The following is a 14,639-nucleotide window of genomic DNA, read 5'->3' as shown; positions in this document are numbered from 1 at the left end:
TTATAAGTATATATATTAGTATATTTTATTATTTCTTTCGACCCCACGGCATTTTATTCCTGGATCCGCCATTGCTTTGATAATGTACTAATTTGATACTTCTACCTAATTTATATGACAATTATTGACGAGGTGACAATTTTTTATACGACGTGACAACATAAAATCATGCTGCAAATACAGATAGGGCTAATAATTTAGTTCTTCATATTATCATGTTTATACGGCTTTATGGTCTCGTGTACATGATGGTTTCTTGTTGGATTTGTTTCTGATGCATGTCTTTTATATACATTATAGATAATTATTTATTATGTTATATTCATATCGTGTTCAAAATGAGATATCTTTCCCAACAGGATTCGCGCGCCTTGCACCCGCAATCTCGTTGGCCGAGAGACGCAATTACCTTGCAACTGCGTGTGACCGTCATTGTAGCCCGAGAGCCATTCCTATGGTAAGATTTTAGATAAGGCTTGTGAGTCTCCCCTTAGGTCGCCGTTGTGGGCTCTTATCCATCCAAACTGATTATTTCATTTTTAGACCAACTAATTTAAAATACTTGTAATTTATTTTTGGATTTGAAATATAAGTTTTTTTTAAAGATAGGCAATAAATGTACGTGGATGAGAAGTAAATACAATAATTTGACTCACGCGAGTAGTATGTGCAGTATGTATTGAATGCTAAAAATTCTCAGATACGTCCTGGCCCACTGACCGGCCCAATTTGATCATAGGCCCATACAGAGGTGGGGTTTGAGGGATGATTTAAATGCTAAAAATTCCTTTTTTTTTTGTTTTTAGAAAAAACTTTCCAGCCATAATATAATCAAATAAAATAATAAATTTGAGTTAGTACACTAATTCAGTTTACATATATATAATCTTCTGCACATTTTTATATATTTTAAAAAGCAAAAATTTATGGTCAATCATATTGTGACCAAATAGCATCAATTTTATTTTTATTCTTGTTTTTGGGGAACAATCATCAATTATTTTTTCAGAAACATGGGATATTAATGCTTCTTCTGAATGTAGGTAGTCGAGGCATTTATGTTTTGGGGTGCTAAATGAACTATACATATCTAATTAATACTTTCATACTTCAATGTGTCTCCTTCACCAATTGCCTTAGGGGAACGAAAGTTATCAAAGTTCATATCTATTTTAAAATGCAAACATAAATTTAATTCCGAAATTATCTTTTTTTACCCCTCAAAAAATTTTAAGTCATACTAGAACCGATCTTGATTTTTTTTATGCTGCCCTAAACAAAATGAAAAATTAAAATATCGTCCTACACATTGGATGATTGAATTTTCAAATCTCAAAAGATAAAGGTGGTCGTCTATGGTTAAAAGAGTCACATGAACTTATAGGCGGACCTAAACGAGAACCATCGGTAGCGGACGGCATGAGTATTGCTACAAAATTGGTAAAATATGAAAGTTATTGAGAGAAAAATTAGTTGAGGTATTTTATGTTCACCTTAGTAGCAATAGAAGCTTAAGATAATTGGAGCAATTTTTATAGACGACTGAATGAAAAAACACTATCAATATTGGTTAAGGGCGAAGATAATATGAAATGGACTGTAAATTTTTTTTTCCCGACATAAGGATAGACATTTTTCGAGGGGCCTTAGCCCTTAGCCATAGGAGATTTCACTTGTACTCTATCCTAAAGGCTGGACATGATAACAACTTGGCAAGCCTCACCTTTCTAGAATTTGTATTACAAAGTTAGAGTCTCGTCTTGTCTAGAGTTAATGATCATTGTTCTAGTGTATTGTTATGGTTGATTTCCACATCCAATAATACTTGCTACTTATTTATCTGTATATTGATACTCATATATTAGATGCTTTTCATATCAAAATTGACACTATCCGAATATAAATATAGTATGGTCCAAGAGTGAACGAAATGATAAAAGATTCAAGGTATAGGTAGGATTTTATGCAGAAAGAGGAAGTGTGGGATGAATAGGAATGATGAAGCATGCTGCATTTTAGTAGAATGTCAAAATGTGATTTTGGAATTAGATGGAGGAAGTGGTTGGCCTATAATATTTTTGTGAATTTCAATAAATTAATAACAATAAATCTTATTTACTACTTAAATCTCTTATATTAGTGTTTTTACACTCCATATTTATCGTAGAGAGATGGTGATGATTATTGATTTGATTCAGATAACGTAATAATCCTAAGAAAAGTACTAATGCATTATCAAGGGAATTAAATATTTTATTAAATCATCAGCAAACAATAGTGAGCTAGAAAAATAAATATCCATAAACTGAGGAACCAAACAGAAAGTTGCAAAATTTGAGAGCATTTCCCTCCTCTCTTTCTTCAGCAGGCCTTTCAGCTTTACAGCTATTATACCAGAAAAATAAAACAAAAGGCAAAATTCCATCCACATTTTTTCACAATATTAACAAGGAAAAGAGATCAATTAATTTATTGTGTGTAAAAAAATGAGAGAAGAAAAGGAAAATAATACTAGGTCAAAGTGAATAAGGTAAAGTGGGATTGAGCATCATCATACAATTATACTGCAATTATTTTGTGAAGACAAACTGACTTTGTGATCTTTCACTGTTAGGGCTTCTTTCTCTCTCTACTTGAGAAATTAACTTTCGTGCTTTTCAGTTTTCACCTTCCATTATTTTAGTTGACTTAATATGGAAATGCAGTTTTGTATGTTTCCAATACTTTTTAATTTTAATTTTATTTTCCTTTTCCTTTTAACATTTTATTTCATAAATTGGAATTTTTATAAAAACAATTATAAATAGTAATTTTGTAATTTTAACATGCATGGAAGCTTAAGTTCATTTGAAGTCTATTTTTTATCAATTTTTCTTTTTTTTTAGATTCTTTAAATTTATTCAAGTTTTCTAGATAAATTGTTATGAAAAACTCCTTATTAATTAATTATCTGAATTACTTAAAATATACATTCTCGAATAAATTTTAGAAGACATAACTACAAATCTTTATCTTGCGACCCCTGGATCCGTGTGTTGTTAGTGCATCAGCAATGTACTATTATTAATGAATGATAACTTAATTGATAAAACTTTTAGCTTCAACTAATAAATTTGTTCGAGATTATTTTAGTCACCCCAAAAACACTAACGGGATAAATTATGAATTGTAATTGGATCTGTTTTTTAAATGATATAATTAGTGCAAAAGTGTAATGAGCTGAATAAAATTAAATTTTTCAGGAAATAGTATATGCATATATGTATGTGTGCATGTGTTTGTCAGTGTGTGTAATTGTCAAAGTGGAAAAATAAGTGTAGTTAGTTAAAACTGCAAATTATAACTGTGGTATACACGTCCAAAACGGTAATCATAATCTTCCTCTCAACATGATTATCATAAAGAGAGAGAAAAAAAAGTCATCTTCCACAAAATCGAAGATTTTGTTTCCAAATTCATATCTATAGATAGCTTTTGATCTTTTCATGGATCATGCAATCCTAGCTAGCTCCCTCTACATTCTTCTTTTCGAAGAATTTAGATTAAATATATTGTTGATTTTTTTCTCTCTTAATGCAATAATGATAACTTGGTTGAAAAAAAAAATCTAGTAATATTTTGGTATAATTAAAGTCGATATAATATCCATATCCAATTGAGCTTGCATGTGTATAATTTTGTGTATATCGGAAGATAGTATACGTAATATACATACAAACATCAAAATACAAATCCTTTTGAATTTTGATGACTCCCCTAATTAAGTAGTAGTATATTTTAATTATTCAAGTATGACTATAATGATGTCACACATGATGAAGAATTGAAGATTACACATAATGCACAAAGACTTGAGCATAGTAAACGAGAAGTGGGCTCAACAAATATATACTCCTTAATTAGGTGCGAAGATAATAATGTAATAAGCCAGTTGTCACGCATGGATAATATATTGTATAACTAACTTAATTTTTGCTTTTATAGAAAAATAATAATATCGGGTGTAACACGTGAAAAAAGAAAGAGCCAAATAAAAAAAGCCAAAAGGGTTTTGTAGTAGGCATGCTCACATTCTCTACTAGATCTCTCCAAATTTACAAAAATTGACAATACCAAGAACCAAAAGAGGATGGTAAAACTTTTATTCTAGTGCTCCAATAAAAGGAAATTAAAGAAGAAATAAAGGAGTAAAAATAAATTAAAGCAAAAGTTTGGGGTAATTTTATCTTTATTGAGCTAATGTAATTAATGTATATAGTATATAACTTATTTATTCAAGATGAATCACCTATAAAAACTCAATTCTAAATTAATTATAGAGGTGTTAATTAATAAGTTACTATGAGATTTCGGATCAATGCTGATTATGGTCATACCACGAGGCTACAATTTGAAGAATATATACATGATCATTAATTACAAATTTACAATAAACAAAAAAAAAGAAAAAAAAATGAAAAAATATGGGTATAGGAGAGGATTGCTTTGCATATGCTCAATCTCTACAAGCAATCACTGTTGTTATCATTATGTCTCCCATCTAATTGTCTTATGTTGACCAAACTTAATAAAGGAAATTACCAATTATTTCCCACACTCATATCATCTTTTCTTTTCTTCTTTATAAAATAGTATAAAATAAAAAATAAAAATAAAAAACTCACCAAATCTTGGTTGCCCTTTCGTACAATTATTGCTGGGGTTAAGTTGACTTCATCTAAACCATGTCACGAGATGAAAATTATTTTGTTGGTGTCATTTTGCATTTTATTTCACTCCATCACCTCTTCTGAAAAAACAGTGATCATAGTCTCATAGACGTAAAATATGACAATTAGCTATATAGAGAAACACACAATTTATAACTAATGTTGAATCCTAAAAAGTGACGTAAACAAAATTTGAAGGATAGTTCATCATCTCATTATGACAAAATATTTACAGTAAATCGATGATAGTAAAATACAAATTCATATATTCAAGGTATAAAGGAAAAATAGTGCACGGTCATGCCAGATACGAGTTTTTTTTTAAAAAAATATTGGTACTAGCGTCTAGCTAGTATACATCATGAGTGGATTAAAAGTATTAATATAGTTATTTTTTATGTTAGTTAATGTTGATAAAAATATGTCATGTTTGATTTTTAAAAAATAAAATGAAGTTGTACCACTCCATAAGATTAGACTGATAGAGACTCGATTATAGTAATTACCGAAAATAGAAAATGTACTACTACTATTATTTAAATTACACCTTAAAATAATAAAATGTACACTATTTCAAGGGAGTACTATATTTAGTCCAAATCTATAGAGCAATCTTAATTAACGTGTATTAAAAATTATACAATAAAAATAATCTAATGTGATTGTGTGGCCTCAAAATAATTTTACATGCAGCACTGTCGCTGATATAGTATCCGCTAAATGGCACACGGTGGCACCCACTCAAAGATTGCCTTTCATATTCATCTATGCATGCATATCAGGGCATTCACTACGCTGTCCCTCTACTGTCCCTTAAACTACTATTTGAGGCTCCACTGTACTTTATTCCTTCATCCCTTAATTAAGAGACGGAACCTGCAACGCTCCGTCCCTTAACCGTCCCTTAAATTACTATTCATTCAATTTCAGTTTTTTATTTTTATTCAACAAATTCAATTAAAAAACAAACTTCATTAAATAAAATAAAATTACAACTTAAAATCCTAAAAAAATACATGATTAAATTCGTGCCAAAATAAATAAAAAAAGACATAATTTACCTTTGTATAATTTGATGCTCTAAATTCAATTAAAAAAACAAACTTCATTAAAATTTAAACAACATTAAAATTCAAAAAAATAGAAAAAAGACATAATTAAAATCCTAAAAGGATCCATTTGTTTGAGTTGATTTAAGATGGAAATTGGAGTGGATATAGAGAGGAATAAATATGTATTTGTGCGTGAAATGAGTATGAAATAGGATTATTTATAGAGTAAATAAATAAAAAATAAAAAAATTGAAAATAAAAAACAAAACGGTAATATTACCGTTTGAAAAAAAAATTAATTTGAATTTTTTTAAAAATAAAATAATTATTGCATCATCAGTGACGACGCCCACTCGCGGGCCAGCGAGTGGGCGTCACGCGTGCGTCGGGCGCTCGACACGTTGCCCGGGCGCGTGGCGGGACGTCGCGTCTCGAGTCCCGCAGCGACGGGCTACGGGACGGGCGCAACGCTGCAACGCGTCCCGCGGCGGAACCGTCCCTCCGGGACGGAACACGAGCCGCGCGCGGGACGCGTAGTGGATGGTCTCAATGCACTATACATCTTGCTTTAATTTTTATTTACTGTAACATTCTATATTGATCATACTCCTTCCGTCTCATCATAGTTGAGGCATTTTTTTCGGCATAATGATTAAGAAAAAAAAGTTTATTATGTTAAATAGAGGAAGAAAAGAGTAAGTGGAAAGAAAAGGGAAAGAGGGTAAAATAGAAAAGTGATTAAAGTAGAAATAATAAAATAAGAAAGAAACTATTACTATAAGAAAGAAAAAGTGAGTTAGTTATTGTCATATAGGAAAATGAATCAACTATGAACGAACTTAATGGAAAAAAGACTCATCTATAATATATTCTCTATATCTCACAATAAGAGTCGTACTTTGTCATTTTATTCCGTCTCACAATAAGAGTCAGACTGCATTTCAACCATTAATGGTAAATAAGAGCATGCGCAGCGGTGGCGTCCGTCGCCACCGCCGTCCGCGCCGCTGGCACGGGCGCCATCCGCCGCCGCTGCGCTAGCGCTGCTGGCACGGCGCTGCTCGATGTATCGAGCACGTCCGTGCCAGCGGACGCACACGTGGCGGCACGGGATTGGCATTCAAACTTTTTTTTAAAAAAAAATCGGTATTTAATTATAAATAATGCTAAAAAATATTTTAAAAAATTCCAAATCCAAAAAATATGGCCGTTTTTTTCCCGTTTTTTCTGAATTTTTTTATTTTTTTATTTTTTTCCCAAAATCATCTATAAATACACACATTCATCACTCATTTATCACATCAATTCATCTCTCATTCATAATTCTTATACAAACTATCAACACATTCAACGAGTAGTGGTTTTTTTAATTTTTAGGATTTTAATTATGTAATTTTTAATTTTTAGGATTTTAATTATGTAATTTTTCATTTTTAGGATTTTAATTATGTAATGTTTAATTTTATTTGTCATTTGTAATATTTATTGTGGTTTTTAAATGAATTTTAATATTATGGAAATGTTATTGTTTAATTGAATTTTAAATTAATTGTGCTTGTCCTTGCGGAAGAGCACAGTTGTGGGTGTTGTGCTCTTGCCAGAGAGCAGGCATGAATAGTACCGTCCGGGCCCACAACCGTGCCGCTGGCAAGAGCACGGTTGTGGATGCTCTAAGTCTCACATTACATTAATTACTTCACTCGCAATCTATTATTAAATCAATATAAAAAAATGCATCTCATATTCCGCTAACTTTTTCGGTCCTATTCTTTACATTTTTTGAAACGCGTATCAATTATAAAGTGACTCTTATCATGGGAGCGGTCCTATTCTTTACATTTTTTGAAGGAAGGGATATCCCAAGAAAATAGAGTGGAAGAAATTAGGTTGTTGTACTACCTTGAAAAGAATTGTAGACCGTCGTTCCCAAATCAATACAAATCAAAAGACACCCATGAAAGAGAAGATGTGCACCAGATCATATATGTCAAGAAAATTAAAAAAAAAGATGGCTCCTCGATCGAGGTCAAACCACACTTACCGACAATCCATCTTCTATTTTCCACTCCATTATTTATCAATTAAATCATTATTAATTCATCTAGTACTAATAGTAATAGCAAAGAATTCCAAACAGATAAAACAGGAAAGAGATCTATTTACAAGAAAGATTATTTAAGATTAAGATATGCCTCAATTCATGAAAATATATCCACAGAGAGAGACAGCCAACATAAGTAGATAAAACAGAAGGCAGATATTCTTCATTGCCATTTGTCTTTTTTTTCACTACCATCAAATTGCCAGCTGCCACTACCAACTCCCTGTATATATTTTTTCTCCTTGTGCACAATTTGACAGACTTGCTGGTGGAAACCCCATTTAAACCTTTACTCCCACAATCCAAGAAACAATAATTTAAAATAGAAAATTCAATTTGCAGAGAGAGGGGAGAGAGTCTGCTGTTGCTGCTCAACTCTTGCTTTCTTGCAAACGGATGAAGAATCACTCAAAATTTCACCATCTTGACCTTGGCACATTTTCCTCTTTAATCCATGGAAACTCAAACCAGTGTTTGAAATTGAATCCAACTCTCTAATCACCTCATAACACTCATCCACTTCCCCCTGTCATCACATAACAATAACATAAATAAAAATTCAATCTTTATCTCCATTTTCAAGATTTCTAATTCAAAACAGCAATTAAACAAACCTTGTTTTTCGTCAGCACGCTGAGAAGCTGGCTCTCGTACTCGGCGGCTCGGCGCGGCTCGAGCCGGCGGATGACGTGGAGCATTGCTGCAGTTGCCAACACAGAAGGGAGATACATTGTGTATCTGGGATCTGCGATTACACGCCAAAGATTCAATCTTTTCTGCATTTACTTGAAAAAAAAAAGAGGAAAAAAGATCGAATCTTGAACCTGATGCGACTGAGAGAAGGAGGGTTTCGCAGGTGTTGAGAAATTCCCAGTGAATGTAGCTTTTTAACCCCAGCCTTCTGATAATGTGATCGAGAAATGAGACTGGGGTGACTGGATTCATCCGCCATTGGAGAGAGGAGAGCACCAGAAGCTCCATTCTCTGAATGGTCTTGGATTCGAAGACGTATTTCGTGTCCTCAACCTGCAAGATTTCATTACATAAACATCGGAATTGACGAAATTGAGAAAGGGTTTGATTTGAGAGCATACTTGAAGGTCAAGGAGAAGAGGGACGTGGGTTTCTTCGACTTTGGCGGCGAGGGAGAGGCAGGTGACGGCGGCGAGGTGCATGAGCCATGGGTGGTTGTCGTTGGCGGGGAGGGTGGAGAGGAAGCGGTCGAGGAAATTGAGGGCGAGGATGGCGGTGAGAGGGGAGAAGGAGTAGTGGGAGTTGGTTTTGAGGATCCAAGCGACGGATTCCTTTCTGGGGAGGGAGAGGGAGGGGTGGATGGGGTTGGGGTGGGTTTGGGTCTCTTTGGAGAAGAGGGAGTGGAGCTCGTCGTCGTCCCAGAAAAGGGAGGGAGAGATATTTGTGTTGGTGTGGGTGTCAATCTCAACATCGTCGTCGTTGATGTCTTCGACGACGTCGTTCCATTTCTCCTCTGAGCAGTAGAGGGCGTCGAGCAGGGATTTCTCCTCAATCGCCATTGGTTATGTTAGTGGTGGTGTGTTCATTGTGCAAGAAAAGAAGAGAAAAGGAAAGTAAAGGCCATTGTAGTTATGGTGCTTTCTCTCGGAATTGGATCCCCTGCTGTGGCTCTAAGCACAGCAGGGGCTGCTGTTACACACAGCCCATTTTTTAATAACAAATTATAATATTAAAATAATATATAAAATATTAATTTTTTTTTATTTTAAAAAAATTGCTGTGTGAAACAGCAGCCCCTGCTGTGCTTGGAGCCACAGCAGGGGATCCAATTCCTTCTCAGAAACAGAGAGAGATAAAGGTAGAGATTTTATCAGAGTGGGTGTCACGCTTGTCCGTTCTTTATTTTGTTTTTCTAAAAAATAAACAGATTATTCAATATATTTGTCAAGTTACTACAACTATTCTTTTGGCCTTGATTAAGGTGAATTACTACTACTTCAATTAACAACTAAACTCCTCTATTAGTCCATACATCAAGGAAGGTTTAAGTTGAATAAATGAACATAAATGAATTCACTAAGGTTTAGAGCATCAACGTGCTCTTGCCAACGAGCACGGATGTGGACTCGGACTCACTTTTACTCTATGCTCTTAGGCAAGAGCACAACACCCACATCCGTGCTCTTCCGCAAGGACATGCTCAAGGGTCCCACCATTCTATTATTCAATTTAAATAAAAACATTTCCATAATAATAAAATGCATTAAAAATAACCGGAATAATATTACAAATTACAAAAAAATAAAAAATTACATAATCAAAATCCTAAAAATTAAAATTTTCTTCATTAAAGTCTTAAAAATTACATAATTTAAATCCTAAAAATTAAAAATTACATAATTAAATTCATAAAAATGTGAGTATTTATAGATAATTTTGGGATTAATTTTTTTTAAAAAAATTTAAAAAAAATCAAAAAATTGTAATAAAATTTGTATATTTTTGGGAATCCAATTTTTTTTAAAATTTTTGATATTATTTCGATTTTTTTAAAAAAAAAAAAGAAAAAAAAATGTCAACGGTCAATAGAAACACGCCACGTCGCCCTGCTCGCTGGCACGGACATGCTCTTAGCTAAGAGCAGCATCGTGCCAGCGGCAAGAGCGCAACGGCGGACAGCGGTGTGCTCTCCGCTGTGGATGCTCTTATTTGCTAGATCCATTTAAAATGGCATGTTCCGAGTTCGGTTGGATAAACGAGTAACTAAAATAGATCAACTAAACAAGAGGTCGAGTTAGGATTCAATACGTTAATATAATGCTCACTCCGTCCTAAAAAAAATAGACTAGTTTAACCATTTTGCACCGTCTCTTGAAATTAGACAAAATCTAAATATGAAAATTTTTCAATAAATAATTGTCTACGCATCAGTTTTAATGTAGATCTCACAATCCACTAAGAGCATCCGCAATAGCGGACGTCCCAGCGGACGAGCGACCACCTAGCGGTTCGTCCGTCACGGATGTCCACTATTTCAACCGCCTAGCGGGTGACGGACGTCCGGGACGGACGAGAGGTTGTCCGTCGTATATGGCGATCGTCCGTCCCCTTGTCTGTGCGCTCGTCCGCTATTGTGATTAGGCGACGGACAAGAGCACAGACGTCCCGATTTTTTTATTTTTACTTTTTTATTTATACTCAATATTTACCACTCACTGCACTTCATTTTTTGTATATTTGATAAACATCAACAATTAAAATGAATTAATCGTATTTTTCAATTTATTTTATTGGCTAGGGCGTCGGCTAGTCCTAGTGCTAGGCTATTATTGTGCAGTGGGATGTCCTAGTGATGTGGCAGTGCAGTGGGAGATCCTAGTACGTGGCAGGAGGTGTTTTTGGGATGTCGTAGTGCTAGGCTATTGTGATGTGCGTGCTATTGTGGATGCTCTAACACTTCTTCCACTGCTTTCCCCTCTCTTTCTTACTTTTTCACAAATTTCTCTTATTTTATCAATTGTACATTAAAATATGGGTCATTTACAAGTTTGTCGGATGGAGATGATAATGTTGAGAAACAAATACAAAAAGGACTCGGATTATTAGAGAAATCATCCACGAATTTGGAGAATTAATTTTACTTTATAGATATAATTGAGAAAATTTGTAGAAATGATTATTTTATTTTGTCTCTTAATTGAACTGGATTTTATGTTTAAAACAATATCATAAATATAGTGTTGTTTGTTCGCTTTTTTTCAATTTGGGATTAATGAAGGGGAATGTGTGTAGTGTTTTTTTTAAGTTATTGACCGGGAGAAATGAATTGTTGTATATAAAGCAGGGCCCCACGAAAACTACTTTTAAGAATAGGTGCAAGATCAAAACTGTAAAATTGATTCTATGTAAATCAAGTAGCAATAGTATTTAGAAAGTACTCCATATTTCGGGGATTATGCATCTTTTTTAAGTATAATGATTGGTATAAACATACTTATGATCTAAGAAAAGGTTTTCAAGAATCTTGAAAATGCAAAATACACTGGAGTACTATGTAAAATCAAGTACAAGGCCAATGTTTTTTGTACTTGAAAAATGCAAATACTAGTATATGAAATTAAGTACTCTGTACTAATGATTTTCTTTACAAGCCATATAATATTACAGTACATCTTTTTAAGGTATTTTCAGTCTTTATTAAAATAAGAATTATATTGAGCTCGGTACATATTGTATAAACACAAAAATTATGTACTACTATTAGATTTTATAAGCATACCTCTTAAAACATACTACTAATAAAAATCATAAATTTACGAGACACTGTATGACATGTTTATGAGATAAATATTAGTCCTGATTTGAGATTTTTTTAAATACTATATATTGGTCATCATAGTATTAGCCCACTATGGCCGGTCCAAGCCCGCCACTACTACTAGGGCCTAAAGAGGCTTGCAATGGCCACTCACTACTACTACTAGGCAAACCTCCTCTATCTTCTCATTTTTCGAGACAATACCTATGCATATTATAAATGAAAAACATAATACTACCAAGATTATACTCTCTTCGTCCCAATAAATATGAAATATTTATTTTTTGGCACGGAATTTTATGTAGTATTATATTATTAGTTAATAAAGAGAGAGTAAAGTAGGAGAAAAGAAAAAGTAGAGAGAGAATTATTTCTATTTTAGGAACCGTTTCATTTTTAATAGGACAACCCAAAAAGAAAAACGTTTCATTTGTAATAGGACATAGGGAGTGCAAGATACTGTCAGTTTATATATAATACTCCATTCCTTAATTGAGTAAATTTTCTATTTTTGGAAGTTTCAAAATAATTAAGTAATTTTTATTTTTAGTAAAAATTAAAACTTTCTCTTATTTTGTTCTCTATTCTTTTCTTAAATTTTTTAACTTTATTCTCTATCCATCTTCCTATTTTATCATCATTTACTTAACACACTATTCTTAATCCACTTGCCTAAAAACGGAGGGAGAATTACCTATATAATTGTTCAGTGTAGTAGAAAGAAAAATAGGGAGGGAGTATATACTACTACTTGATAAAGAACAAAAGAAACATGCAATTGTTTTGTCATTTAAAGAAATTAGTAAATGCAATCTGGCCGAAATTATTCTAGTAATTAATAAAAGCATATCTAATGCAAACTTGACCGTAAAAAGAGAAGGAACTTTTTGTGGTACAATAGCTGTTTTGTTTCATGGCAATTAATTGTGTCTTGCTTATTGGCTTGAAAAAGCCATTAATGGTGACGTATTGTCTCCACAAATTCAGCACTATTAAGTTATTCACTAAGAGCATCAGACTTCCGCCGGACGTCGGACCGGCGTGCCGGATGTCCGCGCGGGACGTCCGCCGCGGATGTGAGGTATCCGCGGCCTTCCGACGACATCTGTCGTGACGTCCGCCATTGCGGTGCCACGACAGACGTCCCGATTTTTGCTTTTTTTTTATAAAAAAAACTCTATATATACGGCTCGTTGAACTTCATTTCATTCATACCACTTGTTTTAACGAGTTTCTCTCTCTCTACTTTCATTTCTTTTGAAGATAAATGGAGCACAACAGTGATTCTCCCGCCACGAGGGAGTCACAAACGCAGACGTTTCCCGTTGGAGATGGGGGAAATACCGGCGGAACTGCAGGGATGTCCTGGATGATGCCCGGAATGGCGCCGATGATGCCCCAACCCCAAATGGCAGGATGATGCCCCAACCCCAAATGGCGGGGATGATGTCCGGGTACTACAATACGTACCCCTGGGCAGGTATGGGAGGGATGATGCCCCAATTGGAGGGCATGAGTGCGGGGATGACGGGGATGGCGCCCGGGATGATGATGCCCGGTATGATGCAGGGCATGCCAGCCGCTGCTCCTGCGGGGGATAGCAAACTGGGGTTCCCCCAATCACCTGGGGACAATGTCTATCGCCCATACATGGATTTATTGTCTAGAGATTCCCATAGTACCCCCCTGGAGACACAGTTCGCCGGCATTGAGACTTTCTCTTTTGAGGAGTTGGGGATATCTCCGGTTAGGGGGTCTCCCACTGAGATACCACCGGCGGTAGGGAAGTCGAAGAAGAAGTTCAAAGGGAAGGGCAAGGGCACTACCTCGTCCACGCGTGCAGGGGACGAGGGTGGGGCGGGGGCCGAGGGGGGGAGGTGGAGGCCGGCGAGGGAAAGAGGACCATCTGGAGCGTGGAGGAGTGCGTCGCGCTGGCGAAGGCCTGGGTCGGTATAGTCGAGGATCCCTACATTGGGGCTAACTAGCATATTGACAGAATGTGGTGGCGCATTAGCCAAAGCTACAAATTCAAACCGCTAGGTGGGAAGCCTCATGATGGAGAGCAATGCCGGAAACAGTGGGAGCGGTTGAGGAGGCAGCTCAGCCGATTTGCCGACATCTACCAAAACAACCTCCGCACGGCAACCAGCGGCATGTCCATGGAGGATGTGAAGGCTTTGTCCATGCAGCAGTACCCCGACAAGGAGCAAAAGTTCGGGGTCTTCAATTATTGGGAGGTCTATCTTGTGGTGCAGAATTCCTCCAAGTTTTGTGCAGGTGCTGAAGCTGGCTGGCCGAAGCGGACGAAGATCACCGCCTTTGGCGAGTACAGTAGCAGTGCCGGTTCCCACGACCTCCCCGATGCCGAGGCAGAGTTCCCGACCCCTTGATCGTCTTCCCGCCGCCATCGCCCGGTTGGGCAAAAGACCGCGATGCGGATGGCTAGGGGAAGCGCCAGCGGGTCCCACGAGGTCCAATCGGCAGCT

The 14,639-nt window shown here is 35.6% G+C and overlaps 1 protein-coding gene across 1 annotated transcript; it reads right to left on the bottom strand.

Moving 5' to 3' along the window:
• Nucleotides 1-7,919: 7,919 nt before the first annotated feature.
• Nucleotides 7,920-9,524, bottom strand: LOC121753629 (cyclin-D3-1-like). The gene is made up of 4 exons (XM_042148853.1): nt 8,957-9,524; nt 8,687-8,888; nt 8,477-8,607; nt 7,920-8,388 (listed from the first exon to the last, which is right to left on the bottom strand). Exons 1-4 carry the CDS (start codon nt 9,392-9,394, stop codon nt 8,194-8,196), a joined length of 966 nt encoding a protein of 321 aa, XP_042004787.1. The 5' UTR covers nt 9,395-9,524; the 3' UTR covers nt 7,920-8,193.
• Between the last annotated feature and the right edge of the window lie 5,115 nt (nt 9,525-14,639).

Source organism: Salvia splendens, chromosome 11 (genome assembly GCF_004379255.2).
Source record: "Salvia splendens isolate huo1 chromosome 11, SspV2, whole genome shotgun sequence".
NCBI lineage: Eukaryota > Viridiplantae > Streptophyta > Magnoliopsida > Lamiales > Lamiaceae > Salvia > Salvia splendens.
The sequence above is the reverse complement of the archived record's forward strand: the minus strand, read 5'-3'. Positions and strand labels throughout refer to the sequence as shown.